This window comes from Enhydra lutris, unplaced genomic scaffold (genome assembly GCF_002288905.1).
Source record: "Enhydra lutris kenyoni isolate GAN:26980312 unplaced genomic scaffold, ASM228890v2 scaffoldscaffold9, whole genome shotgun sequence".
NCBI classification, from domain to species: Eukaryota; Metazoa; Chordata; class Mammalia; order Carnivora; family Mustelidae; genus Enhydra; species Enhydra lutris.
The window spans coordinates 34,862,966-34,882,666 of NW_019154093.1; the positions used below are offsets into that span (position 1 = coordinate 34,862,966).

The window sequence follows — 19,701 nt, forward strand, 5'->3', positions numbered from 1 at the left end:
GTACTGTACATTTATCTATGAGATATATATATATGTATATACATACATATATATATATACACACACACATATATATGTGTGTATATATGTATATATATGTATATATATATATATATATATGAATTTCTTTCACCTTCTCCCAAGAATCAGTTTTCATACCCTTTGGGGTGATACTCCCCCACTAAGGATGCACACTGTGTATCCAGCTAATCTTGGAGCAAAGCTCACTAACATGAATGGGCAAACATTGGTAATATAGAATAGGATTTAAGAATACCACTGAATTCACTGGGGAGGATATGTGTTGTGGTGAGCTCTGTGTATTGTGTAAGACTGATGAATCACAGACCTGTACCCTTGAAACAAATAATACATTGTATGTTAATAATAATAATAATAATAATAATAATAAATAGTGCCATTGAATTTAGACCTGGTTTTCAGTCCCAGCACCTCTGCTTACTGTAGAGCAAGTTACCTTGAGCAAATTATATGATTTTACTAAGATTCAGTTCCTTCAATGGTAGAGCATACGTAATAATGATATGTACCTCAAAGAGATGTTTTGAGAGTAGAAGACAATTTGCATGTAAAGTATTCAGCACAGTGGCCATCACACATAGACACTCTATGCAAATTAGCACTTGACATCATTATTCATATTCTTTGCATACTTTGCTCTTGCTGGCCCAGAATTAGATGCTGGGTCAAACAAAGTCTCAGTACTATCTACACAAAATCGTCCAGAATTTGGTCATGTGAGTCCTCATACAAAAACATTTTCATTATGGCTTTGTCTCCCACCTTGTGTCCATTTTTAATAATAGTCCTTGGGTTGAATATGTTTGATGTGATTTTGATGATGAAAACAAGTATATTTTTTTATTTTCTGAGTCAAATATATTATTTTAGGAAGTTAATTAAATATGGCATTAATGTTGGGTCATGGTTTGGGAACTGTAAGCGAAGACCCAGTTTGAAGAAAATTCTCTATAAAACATGATAAAAATGTCAACTGGTCATGTTTCTGGACTGAGTGGAATTTGAAAAACAAGAAATATATGCTCATCAAATATACACTATATTTGTATGTACGTGTATCTCCAGGCAGGTAAGCAGGGATTTATGAAGAAGAAGACTGAAAATAACTCTAATCCCATTTGTGTACACAGAAATACCCTTAACTCTGCTCTGTGCAAACTGACTTTCTTAGGTGCACCTTCCTCATTTTTCTAGAGGCAAATGTCTTGTGCACTGAAAAGCATGTAACAGATAGAATTTACACAATGTCACTGTGAGTCAAGATAAGACCTATGGGGGTCCTTCTATGGAAGGAGCACAAAGTTAAGTGGACCTACACTTCATCCTGACTCCACCACCTACTGTCTGCGAGAATGTAGGCAAATGACTCTTTTTTCAGACTCACTTTCTTGATCTGTAATATGTAATAATTTTTACTGGGCACAGGATTATGGTGGTAATTAAATGATGCCCTACATGTAAAGCATAAAATACAGTGTTTAGCTCATAGCAGGTACTCAGTAATACTGCTGCCTTCTTTTATGAGGTTTGCCCTTTTTCCTCACAACAAGTTAGCTTGCTACTAATCTCATGTTATGGGAAGCCAAAGTAGCTACTGGGGAAACTCCTAAACTTTTATAAGCCTCTGGTTTTGTCATCTATAAAATAGTGATGATAATAGGTCTTTTCTTTAAATTATGAAGATTCAGTAAGGTAATACATATGAAACATTTAACAAAAACCCCTAGAATACAAAAAGTATATGCTCAATTTAGCTCTATTAACAGCATTATTATTTATTAGACTAGGCTATGGTATTTATTAAGCTATCAAAAATTCTCAAATAGACAAAAGTATACAAATATGCCAAAATATACAAAATAATTTATGTAAAGTGTTTATATGCAGCGTACACACAAACACATGTATACAACATATACATATATATTTCATATCATTTAAACCAACTAGTTTATGTAAAATTGTAACATTCAAAAATGTAGAGAAAAAGAAAAAGCTAGACAATTTGTATATAGTAACTTTCTTTTGCTTCCTTTTCTTACAAACCTATCCTAAATTTTTTTGAAAATGAAGCTGTTGTTATCTTTTTAAAAAGTAACATTGCTTTATTAATTATCACTTCCACTAAGATTCGCAAGCTCTCAAGAGCACAGCTCACCTTCTCAAGGAAGCACTTTGGATACAATTCTTTCTACTAATGTAAGAAGTTCTAATTGTCTCTTTATCTTCTCTGGTGTGCTAAATGCATATAGTCTTGAGGGGAGCCAGAAGCAGTACGTCATGTTTGTGATTCTTCTTTGTTGTTCATGGTGATGGCTATCATTTATTCAGTGTTTCCTATGGGCAGGCAGATACCCAGTCAAGCTCTTTACCCAAGTGTCATTACTGGTATCTTGCAGTTATTGGATTTCATAGGAAAGTAAAGACCGTGACATGAGAGTATTTACTTGTAACATTAGTCCCTGTTCGAATATCACTTTTCATAAGTTAACACTAGTGTCTATAGCATGTATCTCTACTCATCATATAAATAAAGTCAGTTTCTCCATAAATGTCTGATCTTACAAATGATGGACATATAATGCAAATACAGTACACATTTGTTGAAAAGTGAAATTGCCAATCATAGAATGGTTACAGGATTATATAAAGTCAGTGAAAGTCATGGTGTAAAGACCTTTAGGTTAAAGTCATTGTCAGCTGAGGGTTTAGCAAAAATAGAGCTATTAATAACAAAGAAAAGGAAGCTTACATCATACACACTTCAAAAGAATATCAAGAAACTGAAAGGCCCTTAGGAAATTTATAAAACTCTCTATTAGCTCTGCAGTAATGGCTTATTATGATCATGAATCAAAGCCAAATCTGAACCTAGATTGGTGTATAAAGCTTTAATACAATTTTATCAGAAAAGTGAACCCTTTCTCAAAATATCAACAGTCATTTTTTCTCCATCTAAGAATTCACTAATTATTTAACTGCAGTGTGTTAAAAGATTCTTTCACAGATTTAGACGATGACAATTTCAAATCCCAATCAAGCCTTTTATCACTACATACTATAAAATTTTAGGAACTGCTTAAATACATTCACTTTTAAGTGATTTTTTTTCTAATACTGACTATCTTCAGGTAACAAGGACATCCTATGTCATCATATTTAATTCTCATAACATCTGTAGGAAGTACCATCTCCATTTCACAAAACAATGAAGCTGGACCTCAGAGAGGTTAAGTAACCAACTCAAAGTCACACAGTAAGTGATACAGTCAGGATTCAAATGTAATTCAATCAGATTCTGACATTATTTGTCTCTCTCACTGCATTGTACACAATATCTTCTATAAATTATCATAGAATTGAACATGATTATCTTTTTTTAATTTTTTAATTTTTTTATTAACATACAATGTATTATTAGCCCCAGAGGTACAGGTCTGTGAATCGCCAGGTTTACACACTTCACAGCAAGCAGCATAGCACATACCCTCCCCAATGTCCATAACCCCACCACCTTCTCCCTAACCCCCTCCCCCTGGCAACCCTCAGTTTGTTTTGTGAGATTAAGAGTCTCTTATGGTTTGTCTTCCTCCCAATCCCATCTTGTTTCATTTATTATTTTCCTCCCCCCAAGACTCCCCATGTTGCATGTCCACTTCCTCATATCAGGGAGATCATATGAAAGTTGTCTTTCTCCAGTTGAATTATTTCGCGAAGCATAATACCCTCTAGTTCCATCCACGTCATCACAAATGGCAAGATTTCATTTCTTTTGATGGCTGCATAGTATTCCATTGTATATATATACCACCTCTTCTTTATCCATTCATCTGTTGATGGACATCTAGGTTCTTTGCATAGTTTGGTTATTGTGGACATTGCTGCTATAAACATTTGGGTGCACATGCCCCTTCAGATCACTACATTTATATCTTTAGGGTAAATACCCAGTAGTGCAATTGCTGGGACATAGGGTGGCTCTATTTTCAACTTTTTGAGGAACATCCATGCTGTTTTCCAGAGTGGTTGCACCAGCTTGCATTCCCACCAAAAGTGTGGGAGGGTTCCCCTTTCTCCACATCCTCACCAGCATCTGTCATTTCCTGACTTGTTAATTTTAGCCATTCTGACTGGTGTGAGGTGGTATCTCAATGTGGTTTTGATTTGTATTTCCCTGATGCCGAGTGATGTGGAAAATTTTTCATGTGTTTGTTGGCCATCTGGATGTCTTCTTGAAGAAATGTCTGTTCATGTCCTCTGTCCATTTCTTGATTGGATTATTTGTTCTTTGGGTGTTGAGTTTGATAAGCTCTTTATAGATTTTGGATATTAGCCCTTTATCTGATATGTCATTTACAAATATCTTCTCCCATTCTGTCAGTTGTCTTTTGGTTTTGTTAACTGTTTCCTTTGCTGTGCAAAAGCTTTTGATCTTGATGAAGTCCCAATAGTTCATTTTTGCCCTTGCTTCCCTTGCCTTTGGTGATGTTCCCAGGAAGAGTTTCTGCAGCTAAGGTTGAAGAAGTTGCCGCCTGTGTTCTTCTCAAGGATTTTGATGGATTCCTTTCTCACATTGAGGTCCTTCATCCATTTTGAGTCTATTTTCATGTGTGGTGTAAGGAAATGGTCCAGTTTCATTTTTCTGCATGTGGCTGTCCAATTTTCCCAACACCATTTATTGAAAAGACTGTCTTTTTTCCATTGGGCATTCTTTCCTGCTTTGTCGAAGATTAGTTGACTATAGAGTTGAGAGTCTATTTCTGGGTTCTCTATTCTGTTCCATTGATCTTTGTGTCTGTTTTTGTGCCAGTACCATACTGTCTTGATGATGACAGCTTTGTAATAGAGCTTAAAGTCTGGAATTGTGATGCCACCAACTTTGGCTTTCTTTCTCAATATTCCTCTGGCTATTCGAGGTCTTTTCTGATTCCATATAAATTTTAGGATTATTTGTTCCATTTCTTTGAAAAAAAATGGATGGTATTTTGATAGGGATTGCATTAAACATGTAGATTGTTTTAGGTAGCATAGACATTTTCACAATATTTGTTCTTCCAATCAATGAGCATGGAACATTTTTCCATTTCTTTGTGTCTTCCTCAATTTCTTTCATGAGTACTTTATAGTTCTCTGAGTACAGATTCTTTGCCTCTTGGTTAGGTTTATTCCTAGGTATCTTATGGTTTGGGGGACAATTTTAAATGGGATTAATTGCTTAATTTCTCTTTCTTCTGTCTTGTTGTTGGTATAAAGAAATGCAACTGCTTTCTGTGCATTGATTTTATATCCTGACACTTTACTGAATTCCTTTAGGAGTTCTAGCAGATTTGGAGTGGAGTCTTTTGGGTTTTCCACATATAGTATCATATAATCTGCAAAGAGTGATAGTTTGACTTCTTCTTTGCTGATTTGGATGCCTTTAATTTCTTTTCGTTGTCTGATGGCTGAGGCTAGGAATTCTAGTACTATGTTGAATAGCAGTGGTGATAATGGACATCCCTGCCATGTTCCTGACCTTAGTGAAAAAGCTCTCACTTTTTCTCCATTGAGAATGATATTCGCAGTGGGTTTTTCATAGATGGCTTTGATGATATTGAGGTATGTACCCTCTATCCCTGCATTTTGAAGAGTTTTGATCAGGAAAGGATGCTGTACTTTGTCAAATGCTTTTTCAGCATCTATTGAGAGTATCATATGGTTCTTGTTCTTTCTTTTATTAATGTATTGTATCACATTGATTGATTTGCAGATGTTGAACCAACCTTGCAGCCCTGGAATAAATCCCACTTGGTTGTGGTGAATAATCCTTTTAATGTACTGTTGGATCCTATTGGCTAGTATTTTGATGAGAATTTTTGCATCTGTGTTCATCAGGGATATTGGTCTGTAATTCTCTTTTTTTGATAGGATCCTTGTCTGGTTTTGGGATCAAGGATATGCTGGCCTCATAAAATGAGTTTGGAACTTTTCCTTCCATTTCTATTTTTTGGAACAGTTTCAGGAGAATAGGTATTAATTCTTCTTTAAATGTTTGGTAAAATTGCCCTGGGAAGCCATCTGGCCCTGGGCTCTTGTTTGTTGGGAGATTTTTGATGACTGCTTCAATTTCCTTACTGGTTATGGGTCTGTTCAGGTTTTCTATTTCTTCCTGGTTCAGTTTTGGTAGTCTATACATCTCTAGGAATGCACCCATTTCTTCCAGATTGCCAAATTTGCTGGCGTATCGTTGCTCATAATATGTTCTTATAATTGCTTATATTTCTTTGGTGTTGGTTGTGATCTCTCCTCATTCATTCATGATTTTATTTATTTGGGTCCTTTCTCTTTTCTTTTTGATAAGTCTGGCCAGGGGGTTGTCAATCTTATTAATTCTTTCAAAGAACCAGCTCCTAGTTTCATTGATTTGTTCTAATGTTTTTATGGTTTCTATTTCATTGATTTCTGCTCTGATCTTTATTATTTCTCTTCTCATGCTGGGTTTAGGCTTTCTTTGTTGTTCTTTCTCCAGCTCCTTTAAGTTGTAGGGTTAGGTTGTATATTTGAAATCTTTCTTGTTGAACATGATTATCTTTTTTATTAATTCTAATACAATTCACTTTTTTGTAGAAAAAGCTAACCCAACTCCCACTGTCCACTACTTCATATAACTCTTGGAATTTATTCTTCATTTATGCATTCTGAGCCTTTCTGTTGCTTCCATCTGTTGGTTCCATCTGGGGCATTCTTACTCCTGGACATAAGGGTCACTCACCTCCCATCTACAGCAGGCCTGGTGGAGGGGGCCGTTCTTTGGGTCAGTACACTGCAAGGTCTTCAAACAAACAAGGCCATCCTCTCCTGCTTTTCGTGCTTTCAGTTGGATTTTCAGAGTGACCGTTTCCAACCCCGGATGAACAGGAGGTAAAACTTGCAGTTCTTTTTTTTTTTTTTTTTTTAAGATTTTATTTATTCATTTGACAGAGAAAGACACAGCGAGAGAGAGAACACAAGCAGGGGGAGCAGAAGTGGGAGAAGCAGGCCTCCCACCGAGCAGAGAGCCTGATGTGGGGCTTGATCCCAGGACCCTGAGATCATGGCCTGAGCCGAAGGCAGATGCTTAATGACTGAGCCACCCAGGTGCCCCAAAACAGTTGGAGTTCTTAGGATGCTTGGCCTTTTCCAAAGGCAAACCCTCTCTACCATTGGATAGAGTTGTTACCCTGATATCAGGGTAATGCCCCCATTTCATGGGCATGCAGCTGGAATAACTGACCTGCCCAATGTCAGATGTGAACTAAGCAGCACAGTCAAGACTGAAGCCCATACCCTCTGACACAGCCCTAGACTCTTTACTATAATAGCAAAGCATAATAACTAATATAATGGACATCTGGGTGGTTCACTTGATTGGATATCTGCCTTCAGCTCAAGTCATGATAGCGGGGTTCTGGGATGAGCCCCTCCTCTGACTCCCTGATCAGTGGGGATTCTGCTTCTCCCTCTCCCTCCTCCCCTCCCTCTCTGTTGGTGCTCTCACCCGCACACCCATGCTCACTCTCTCTCTCTCTCAAATAAATAAATAAAATCTCTTTTAACAGAAATAGTAACTAGGTATAGGTTGCTTGATCTCTGAATATGAGCTAGTTACTTAAGCTCTCAGCACTTCTTCATCTGTAAGAAGAGAGATGATAAAAATGGCACCCACTTGGTGAGGTGGTTGTGTGAACCAAAGGAGATAGTACAAGTGAAGCATTGCAAAAGTTTGCCACCAAGTGAGGGCACAGTAAACAATAGTTATTGCCATTTATTGAGCACATAGAGACAAATGCTGCCAACACCCCTGATGGAGGCACTACTTTGACATCAATTTATATTAAATTTAAAACAGCTGAAAATAAGTCCTCTCCGTGAGCTGGTCTTGAGGTGAAAACAGTTCTAACTTTCAGTACTGCCAAGTGGAGAAGATTATACACAGAATGAGGAAGAGAGTACCAAAAGGGGAGGTGAGACATTGCCCACTGGCCAGGTTTGCTTCCTGCATGCATTCATGACAGGCTAACCTCCAGCCAGTGACCAACTGGTGATGGTGTGAGAAGAGGCCGCCCTGTGGACCCGGCGAGCAAACATTCATTTACTTGTAAAGTTAGCCTTCTTGTACTCTTACTCAATTTCTGGACTTGAGTGTTTTGCTTCCCCCTTTTCTCCTTTTTTTCCCCCCCTTTGTATCTTTCTCTTTTAAAATCTCTCTTTCTCCCTTCTCCCCTCCTTTCTCCCTTCCCATGTTTACATCTACAGTTTATATTCTACCCTCATACTCACATTCCAGTGAACTGCTCAGGAAATGCTTCCCCAAGTTAATGACCTTATCTTTTAAAGATGTCATGTTGTTATGAGGGTTTAATTCCCTTTTAGCCTTGGGGGATGTGTGATGTTGCTTGGTAATGAGAGTCATAGAAAATTGCCTTTGAGAAAACATCAACACATACTGGTAACTCTCTTTTCCACTTCTCAGAACTCCTTAAGTATGCATGCCAATTGCTTTCCAGGACCCTGGAATTGCTATTTTGTCAGAACTCCACAAGCTAGTGGCAGTAGCTTATCCTTCTGGGGATACTGCAAATGCACCATCAGATGTCTAACATAATTTGTTCTGACTTCGGGGCTCTTAGAGCAGAGTGGGTAAGAGGGTGTGATCCGGAGTGAGGCAGTCCTAGGTCTGCATCCCGATTCTGTTCATACTGCTTACTAACTGGGTGACTGTGGGCCAGGCTGCTGAGTGGCTCAGGATCTTGGTTTTCCCATCTGTGAAACAAGGAACAATAATGGTGGTTGCTTTATAGTGATCGTATCAGGATTAAGAGTTAATATCAGTAGAGCTCCTTGAATAATTCTTGGTATGTAGTAAGAAGTACAGATGTTTTCATTGTTGCTACTACTCTTTGTTGGAATCAGGACCTGGAGTTGAATTTTAGCTGTCCTGCTTTCTAGCAGAGTGACATTGGGCAAGTGAAATAGAGATAATTATATTGAACCTGTTCATCCTTTCAATGTATGAAGAACGTAAAGCCATCTTGTATTTGATATTTTATTATGTAGAAGGATACACATAATAAATACCCTTTTCTACCTTTAATTCTTTAAAAATAATCATTAACAGTAATCTAATAATTATAATATTAAGCTACTCTCTAACTTCATATAATGATTTTTCTTTCATTTGTGTCTAATATTGTAGTCCTCCCCCCAAAAATATTGTAGTCCCCTTCCATACCATAAGCTCTATGAAGGGAGGGGCATATCAACCAGCATTTAGCACCATGCTTAAGTATTACAGGAACTCAATTGAGTGAATCAAAAGAAAACATACATTCAATCAACTTTTTTGTCCTACTGGTCCAAGCATTATATCAAGCAACTTTAACAGATATAATGGCCACCTATGTGATCTGCCAAAAATTAAGCATGCATGCATAGAATTCATTGTTCTTATGATAACAGAATGTTAGTGGTGGAAAAAATCTAGATATGCTAGTCTATCTCCATGCTCAATGAAGAATACAACCTGTATCATCTCCCCTTGTTTTCTACCTAAATACCTACTCGACTTCAAAACTGAGTCATAGATAATTAAATCACTTGCCTTTAGTCATGCAGGTCGTAAATGGAGCAGTCAGGATTCACACCCGAGTCTATATGACTCCAGAGCTGAAACTTCTTTTTGTTGAGTAACAGAAAAGCCTCCCCTATACTGCTCATTTGGCAATTAATTTTGCAGCGAAATAATCTCATAGTGCTGTCACTTGAACTATTAAGCTCTTGCTTGCATATGTTACTGCTATTAGATTTTTCCATATGTTTATTTTTGTCTTATTTTCTGGAAGTTTACATATTGGTGTTCCCACCACTATTTTACACATAGTAGAGACTCAGTGAATGTTTGACAGATCCACTCAAATCTTCAATGAAGGGATATCCTTTTCAAAGCAGCTTCTGTCTTAGAAGATTGTTTCTACAGCTCAAAAAATTCTAATTTAAATGCCTATAAACAACTTAAAATCATATAATCCTAAAACCAAGATTTTATCTATTGCCTTCATTTTATGTTCGAGAAAACCAAAAGTAAATTGACTTGCCCACGGTCACAAAGCTATTAATCTGCAGATCCATGGCCATGAACTCTGGTCCCTTGCATCACTTTCTGATAATGTTCTGCTAGATATTCGAAAATAGTTTCTGGGCCCCTCTTAGTCCTCTTAGGCCATGAGGCTGAAATTCCTCACCATCTTAGACTCACCAGTTTTCCAATAATCCTATTAACAGGTATTTCCACAGGTACTGCAGGGAAAAAAAAATCTTTTGTCCATGTTAATAGCCTTTTCATGGAGGATAAACTTTATGTGCAATAATCTGGCATTCTTAGGAATAAAAAATTTATCTGCCTATATTTCAGCTTGTAGTAATAAAACTTTATCTTGAGGAAATAATTAAAAAGAAAGAGAAGATCAATTTGCACAAAGGTGGATTTAGAATAACTGCTAGCTGGAAATGGCCCGACATTTGGAGACTGCAGAATAATACATACTGGTCAAAAATGGTATGGAGACCAGATAGCAGCAAAGAAAGTCATGCAATAAATGGAAAAAGTAAAGTTTAAAAAAATGGCTTATTAATTGCAATGTAGCAGGATGTGAAGGGTTTAGAATTGTAAACTATACATCCTTTAAGGTAAAAGTGTTCTTCATAAGGTTTTGATGTTTTCCTTTCTCCTGGCACTATAAATTAGATCTAAATAAGGACTATAGTGCTCATAGGTAAACATAGCTTGAATATAGGGTTTCTGGAGGGAATGGAGTTAGGTGGGTCATGAAGGATAGACATGGGTCAGACGGCATGTCTGACCCAGTCCATTCTGGCTGCTGTAACAAATTATCACAGACCGGTGTCTTATAAAGAACATAAATTTATTTCTCACTGTTCTAGAAGTTTGTAAGTTCAAGCTCAGGGTGCCAAGGGCTAGATCCTGGAGAAACCCTTCCTCCAGGCTGCAGATTGCTCGTCTCACTGTGTTCACTCTTGGTGGAAGGGACAAGATAGTTCTCTGGGGCCTCTTTTATAAGGGCACTAATCCCAATCATTAGTGCTCCACCCTTATGACTGTATCATCTGCCAAAGGCCCCACCTCCTAATACCATCGCCTGCGGCATTAGATTTGCAACAGATGTATTTGGGGGGACACAAACATTCAGACCACAACACACCAGATGGTCTTGCCCATCATTACACTGAAGAGCGTAATTGGTCTTTAGCTTGTGGATATGTGGCCTGATTACCATCTGATGAGCTTGAAAACAAAGCACACAAACAAAAAGCAGTAAAGCCATCCTTTCTGGGGATCCATCTGTTATTCATCTACTGATATAACCCAATGAGTAACATGTTTGGAGCCCAGCAATGACAGTTGATGATCAAAGCCATCCCCCAGATATTTTTTCCACATGTTCTTTCACCAAACCAGTTTTTTTTTAAAGATTTTATTTATTTATTTGACAGAGAGAGATCACAAGTAGGCAGAGAGGCAGGCAGAGAGAGAGGGGGAAGCAGGCGCCCCGCTGAGCAGAGAGCCCGAAGCGGGACTCGATCCCAGGACCCTAAGATCATGACCTGAGCCGAAGGCAGAGGCTTAACTCACTGAGCCACCCAGGTGCCCAACAAACCAGTTTTTCTCAAATCTTATTTTTTTATTAATTTTTAATCTTGATGGAAAAGAATTCCACATTTAATTTTGCTGGTATTTTTCTTCTCAGTTCCAGCCCAGTAATTCCAAAAGATCATGTTTAGCACCTTCATTGAGTCTGTCCTTATTTAAGATAACCTCTGTATTATCTTAAATTATGATACCGGTCATAAAAATAGCTAATCATTAATGAGTGCTTACTGTGGACCAAGCACTGTGTTGAATATTTTACCTCATTTTGTCCTCAAAACAGGCTGACAAAGTGAGTGTTATTTTATCATCTCTGCCAAAGATCATATAAATAACAAGTGTCAGAAAAAAGACTCAATCCCAGGTATGTCTAATGAAAAGTCCCATACTCTTAGCCACTACAATGTGTCATTTCTAAGCATCTTTCCCACTTTTATCCAAGGCACCAAAGAGCCCAGACTATGGATAGAACTCCAGGGTATTCCACTACAGACTTCCTTCATGACAGATGTAAAACCACTGATTCATGCCCATTGGATACTGTGATTCATCTAATAGTTCACCTGACCAGACTATTATCCACCTGAATTTCACAATTTTATTCATAAGAACAACATGGGAAACTATTAAATGCTTTGTAAAACTGAAAAATATAATGCCATTCCCTTTATCTGCTAACACCTGCATTTCTTGCCAATTTTACCTTTTTCTTTCTAAGAGGTCTCTTCACTTACATTATTGTCCTTGTCCCTAAATTATCTGCCACGCTATCGCTAGAGCAATCTAAAGTCAAGCCCCATCACAACTCCCCTATTTCAAATACTCCAGAGGCTTCCCATCTTCGAGAGATGGTGCTCTTAACCTCAGGTTTAGGACCTCCAAACACAATTTCAAATTACATGACTGCTGCACACGTGTGCACGCTTCAAAAAGCACCCTGGATATCAAAAAGATCCTGGATATCAACCTTTTGTCTGTATTGTCATTTGCAAATATCTTCTCCCATTCTGTGGGTTGCCTCTTTGTTTTGTTGACTGTCTCCTTTGCTTTGCAGAAGGTTTTGATATTGATGAAGTCCCAAAAGTTCATTTTCGCTTTTGTTTCCTTTGCCTTTGGAGACATATCTTGAAAGAAGTTGCTGTGGCTGATATCGAAGAGGTTACTGCCTATGTTCTACTCTAGGATTCTGATGGATTCCTGTCTCATGTTGAGGTCTTTGTGAGGTCTTTTGTCACGAGTTTATCTTTGTGTACGGTGTAAGAGAATGGTCAAGTTTCATTCTTCTACATATAGCTGTCCAATTTTCCCAGCACCATTTATTGAAGAGACTGTCTTTTTTCCACTGTATATTTTTTCCTGCTTTGTCGAAGATTATTTGACCATAGAGTTGAAGGTCCATATCTGGGCTCTCTACTCTGTTCCACTGGTCTATGTGTCTGTTTTTATGCCAGTACCATGCTGTCTTGGTGATCACAGCTTTGTAGTAAAGCTTGAAATCAGGTAATGTGATGCCGCCAGTTTTATTTTTGTTTTTCAACATTTCCTTAGCGATTCGGGGTCTCTTCTGATTCCATACAAATTTTAGGATTATTTGCTCCAGCTCTTTGAAAAATACCAGTGGAATTTTGATTGGAATGGCATTAAAAGTATGGATTGCTCTAGGCAGTATAGACATTTTAAGAATGTTTATTCTTCTGATCCAAGAGCATGGAATGGTCTTCCATCTTTTTGTATCTTCTTCAATTTCTTTCATGAGTGTTCTATAGTTGCTCGAGTACAGATCCTTTATCTCTTTGGTTAGGTTTATTCCCAGGTATTTTATGGTTCTTGGTGCTATAGTAAATGGAATTGATTCTCTAATTTCCCTTTCTGTATTTTCATTGTTAGTGTATAAGAAAGCCACTGATTTCTGTACATTGATTTTGTATCCTGCCACGTTACTGAATTGCTGTATCCAGGATATATAAAGAACTTTTCAAACTCAACACACACAAAACAGATAATCATATCAAAAAATGGGCAGAAGATATGAACAGACACTTCTCCAAAGAAGACATACAAATGGCTATCATAAACATGAAAAAATGTTCATCATCACTAGCCATCAGGGAGATTCAAATTAAAACCACATGAGATACCACCTTACACCAGTTAGAATGGCCAAAATTAGCAAGCAGGAAACAACGTGTGTTGGAGAGGATGTGGAGAAAGGGGAACCCTCTTACACTGTTGTTGGGAATGCAAGTTGGTGCAGTCACTTTGGAGAACAGTGTGGAGATTCCTTAAGAAATTAAAAATAAAAATTTAAAAATTAAAAAGAAGGGAGTTGAGGGAAATTGGAGATGAACCATGGAGATGAACCATGAGAGACTATGGACTCTGAAAAACAACCTGAGGGTTTTGAAGGGGCAGGAGGTGAGAGGTTGGGGGAGCCAGGTGGTGGGTATTATGGAGGGCACGCATTGCATGGAGCACTGGGTGTGGTGCAAAAACAATGAATTCTGTTACGCTGAAAAGAAATTTTTTAAAAAAGCACCTATGGATTTGTATCAAATTATCAAAAAATAACTATGATTTTAATGCCTATAAATCACCTATAAAATAAACAAATTTTCCTGAGTATTTATACAAAACTTTTCAGGATCTAATTTCTAACAGCCCCCAACCTCATCTCCTCTCATGTCTCAACCTTTCAATACCCACGGCATTTGCACACACTCACAAGCAAATAGTGCCCTACTTCCTGTGGTTTCTCAAAATGCCATATGTTTGCTCAGTTCCACATATACGTTTGTGCTGGACCTTCTTCCTTCTCCCCCTTGTGAGATCTTATTCATTCTCGAATCTCAGTTCCAACATCAGTTTTCGATGAGATCATCTGTGATCTCTCTACTTACTTCATACATTCCATAGATGATATAGGCAAAACACACACTAAGTGTGCAACAGATAACAGTGATGGAGGTAATGTTGGTGAATTTTGGCAATGAGGATATTAGCACACTGAACTGTAACTCCTTGAGAATAGGGATTATGTTTAATTTAACTTGGAACTTTCTGATTATGTTTAACTTAACTTTGAAACTATTATGGTGCCTTATACATAGTAGGTAGTAAGCATGGTGTTTGTTAATAATCAATTACCAAGTCCAAAATACTGAACACCAAAGGAAGACAGTAAAAGAAGAGACCAGCATGAATGAGAATTACCAAAGAAAACTTTATTGAGTAGGGAGATAGACAAATTTTTTAATGGCCAGATTTTTTAATGGCCAGAGAAGAGTACAGAAGTTACCAAAGGTAAAAGAAAAAAAGCATAATAAATACATAGTGTGCTCTGAGGTGGAGAAAAGTAAATGTGCTTTGTTTGATAGGAAGGAGAAGGTGAGCGATGACATAACTAACTACTTTGTCATTACTAAAACTTTACTGCCTAGTACCATGACTAGAGATGAATAGCAAAGACAACAATCCTAAATTTTGTTCCTTTCAGAAACCTCAAGTTGTATCAAAACCATGAAAGAGAATGTTTCATTTAGACAAACTGTATGATATAATGGGGAAAACACGAGCTTTATAGGGTAGCAAATCTAGCTTTGAATTTTAGTGTCGCCGCTTACCGGTTATCTTGGGTTGAGTTCCTTACTTATCTCTTCTAACTTCAGTTTTCTCTTCTATAGAATGGAAATCATAATGGTTATCCTAAAGGGTTGATGTGGGGTTTGAATGAGATAATTCTTGGAAGGCCTCTAGGACAGAACCTAGCATGTAGCAGGTGTTCAATAAACATGAGTCCTGCCGTTATTATTTAGAGTATGAACTGATGTATTTGTGCATCTGTGCTAAGTCATGTTGTTATGTTGTGAATGTTTTTGGACATGTAAACTTGAGCCTACTTGATCTGAAGGTAATTGGCTTTCTGAAACAGAAATAATCCAGAAAAGGGTAATGTGTAACATGGTACCCCATGGCCATTTGTCTTTAAAATAAAGAAACACAAGAACCTTTGAGTGCAGGGTGAATGAAATAGGAAGCTAATACTTTTCTTTATTAACTACCTGCTGTACAAACTGTCATTCAAATACTGCCTTATGCTTTATGTAAAACACTGAAAACCCCCTGTGACTTTATTCTTCTGCTTGGATTTTTTTTTCTATAGAAAAATATGTCATTGAATTAATTTCAAGCGTGTTTGTTTGTAAAGCAGCCAAATATTTCCTTTTAAATACTTGAGCTCTGTGTTGAATATACACACGTGGTTCTTAGTACATTACATTTTTTCAGTAATAGATTTCATCCTTTAATATTTTTTTTAAATGGGCTTTAAGTTCCACATATACTAATATGTCTCCTATTTCCATAATAAATGAAAGTTTTTCATTTCATGCAGGTTCTTCCAGGGGACCCAGCCCCCTAACCATGGGAGCCCAGGACACCCTCCCTGTTGCAGCAGCATTTACAGAAACGGTCAATGCCTACTTCAAAGGAGCAGATCCAAGCAAGTAAGCCTGGGGCTTTGTCCACTGTATTCTCCAAACTCAATCTCATTCAGTGGGGGGGGGGGGGGAATGCTGCGGGGTCAACCTAAACATAACTATTTCATTCCTTACCTTAAAACCAAACAAACAAACAAACAAAAATTTGGTTAACAATAACAGGTGGCATGCATAGAATGGTGGAGAAAATTTAAATTAGAAATATTAATTCACTGTTTTGTTTTTTTTTAATGTGCCAAAAGGACCGATAATCTAATATCTTACTCCCCAGAAATCTCTGGTTCAAGTTTTGGTTGCAAGTTCACAGAAAATCCTAATCTAATTCTATCAACAATGAAAAAATTTATTGTCTCACAAAAGTAAATGTCTAGATCATGTCTTTATTGTTTTAGTCTTTGCTGGGTGGGAATCACTCACATATAAACTGAGAAATGGTGCACCGGAATGAGAACCTGGAAATAGATACATTTCATAACAGAGAGATTACTTAGAGGACAAGTTGTATGTTACCCTTACTAACTAAGGAAAAACTGGCCAAAAAATTTATAATCACAGAAAAGTAAAAACTCTAGAAAAAAAATGTACCACTCCCTATTTGCAGGAGTCAGATTTCACTTATTTCAGTATATACTGACAGTGAACTTGACCTGAACACATATGTAATATGATTAAATATTTTGCTATTCTATAAGGATTTTTCTGGATAGAGTTCAGAAAGTTTATGGATTCCCTGAAATTATACTGCATATCTTATGTGTGTGAGCATATGGACATTTGTCCCTAAGGTCTATAACATCCATCAGTTTCACAAAGAGGTTTATGATCCCCCCCAAAATTAAGAGTAATTATTAGTCTACACTGAAAACAAAACACTGAAAAAGTCAAACTGGCTTTCAAGTGTGTCATTAATACAATTCCAGACCTGAATGTAGTGGATAAAAAAAGGACAAATCTAAGTGAGAAAAGAATTTCTTTTTATTTTTTATTTACAGGGATGAGGGCTTAGAAGACCTTAGTATCCATGGAAATAAGAATTAAAAAAAGAAAATGTTCACATAGAACACTAGACTATTTTATGAAAATTTTTAAAAGAGTGATAATTAAGTATAATTAGAACTTGGATTTCTACATATATCTTAAGTGAAAATTTATATGACTAATAGAAACACTAGTTCTTATAAGCCTAAATCTAACAATACTATGCTGGGAAACATGATTAGTAACTCCACTTATAAGTGCCCTATCAAGACAGTGGGATCTATCACACCCCCAAATGTCATGTCCTTTCTTACAGCATTTAGATTTCATTTTAAGCCCATACTATTGTAGACACACCAACACTAGGGACTCTGGTTTTTTAGTCCATTTGAGATGCTATGACAGAATACTATAGACTGAGTTTCTTCTAAACCACATAAATTTATTTCTCATAGTTCTTGAGGCTGGAAAGTCCAAGATCAAGGCCCTGGCAGATTCACTATCTGACCAGAGGCAGGCTCCTGGTTCACAGTAAGCTTAAATGGGAGGGTAAGGGGAGGGTGGGGGGGTGGGAGGGAGATAGGGAGCTCCTCAGGGTCGCTTTTATAAAGGCACTGATCTCGTTTATAAGGGTCCTACCCTCATGACCTAATTACCTCTCAACAGCCCGCCTCCAAACACCATCGTATTGGAAAACAGATTTCAGCATATACATTTTAGAAGGACACAAACATTCAGTCTGTAGGGCTCTGGTTTCTCCCATGTCCTTTCTCTTTCATCCTCCAAGCAGGAAGGTAATTTGCCACATCCACATACCAATAGGAAGTAAAAGCTGCCTCACATCGAGTATGCATTTGAACTGTTAGCACAAATAAGAGCCATGTGCGTAAGTTGTGTATATACTTTACACATACATACATGTTTATTCTGTAAACTCTTCTTCCAACAAAGAATTTGCGTAACTTTCGAAGAAAGAATTTGCGTACCAGTTCTAAGGATTACTTATTATTGACTGACCTGCCTATATGGTAGAAAGCTCAGGCTGCCTGGAATTGAGAAAGCCAGGTAGAAACACACCTTTAGAGAGTAAGAGTAGTCAGCGGGCACCTGGATGGCTCAGTCAGTTAGGTGTCTGACTCTGGATTTAAACTCAGGTCATGATCTCAGGCTCATGAAATTGAGCCCAATGTTGGGCACTGCACTGAATGTAAAGTCTGTTTAAGATTCTCTCTCTACCCCTCTCTCAGCCCCTCTCACAAAACTCTCTCAAAAAGAAAAGAAAAGAAAAGAAAAGAAAAGAAAAGAAAAAAAGAATAAGAGTAGTTAGCAGTGTGGAAAAGTGTCTATACCAGCATGAAAAACACTGGGAATCATACAAGAAATTAGTTCTTTTTTATCTGCTTGCTAACTGGCTTTCGTTAATTCATTTATTCAGACAGATCTAACTGGTAGTAGAAGTACTCCCAATTTTTACCCCTAAAATCTATTCTCAAAGTATCACTCTTCTGCTCAATATCCTCCCATCTCATTCAAAGTAAAACTCTAATGCTTTACAATGGTCTGTGAGGCTGTCCATTATCTGTCCTTCAAGACATTCTTCCTTTTCAGCTCCCACCTCTCTGATCTTGTCTCCCTCACTGGTGTCCTTATTCACTCCACTCTAGGCACCCTGGCTTCATGGTTGTTCTTCTGACTTTAGGACAACCCTATCTGCATCTCAGGGTCTGAGCATTTGTTGCTTTCAGACTGAGAGAAATCTGCTCCAGCTATCAGAGCTCCCTGCCCTCTCACCTCTTTCGGGATTCTTCAGCAGATACATCAGAGGCCTTCCCTGTCATCCTGTGCAAATAACAACGCTCCTCCCCACCCACTGTCAGCACTTTCTCCCTCCCCATCACTCTTTTCTTTTTTTTTTTTTTAAGATTTTATTTATTTATTTGACAGACAGAGATCACAAGTAGGCAGAGAGGCAGGCAGAGAGAGGAGGAAGCAGGCTCCCGCTGAGCAGAGAGCCCGATGCGGGGCTCGATCCCAGGACCCTGGGATCATGACCTGAGCCGAAGGCAGAGGCTTTAACCCACTGAGCCACCCAGGTGCCCCAAGAAATAGACTTTTATATACATACAATGGCATATTATTCAGCCATAAAAAAGAACAAAATCTTGCCATTGGCAACAACATGGATGGAGCCAGAGAGTATCATGCTAAGGGAAATAAGTCAGTCAGAGAAAGACAGAGATACCTCATGATTTCACTCGTATGTGGAATTTAAGAAACATAAAAATAAAATAAAGGGAAAAAAAGAAAGACAAAACAAGAAATAGCCTTTCTTAAAAAAAGATTTTATTTACTTATTTGACACAGAGAGAGAGCGATCACAAGTAGGCAGAGAGGCAGGCAGAGAGAGAGGGGGAAGCAGGCTCCCCGCTGAGCAGAGAGCCCGATACGGGACTCAATCCCAGGACCCTGGGATCATGACCTGAGCCGAAGGCAGAGGCTTTA

General features: G+C 37.8%; 1 protein-coding gene across 1 annotated transcript in view; it reads left to right on the forward strand.

Moving 5' to 3' along the window:
- Positions 1-19,701, forward strand: part of LOC111143082 (SH3 domain GRB2 like endophilin interacting protein 1) — a 210,364-nt gene that overhangs the window by 174,206 nt on the left and 16,457 nt on the right. The window contains exon 20 of the mRNA XM_022496545.1: positions 16,116-16,227. Coding sequence (XP_022352253.1) covers positions 16,116-16,227 — 112 coding nt within the window. The remainder of the gene's footprint in view (positions 1-16,115; positions 16,228-19,701) is intronic.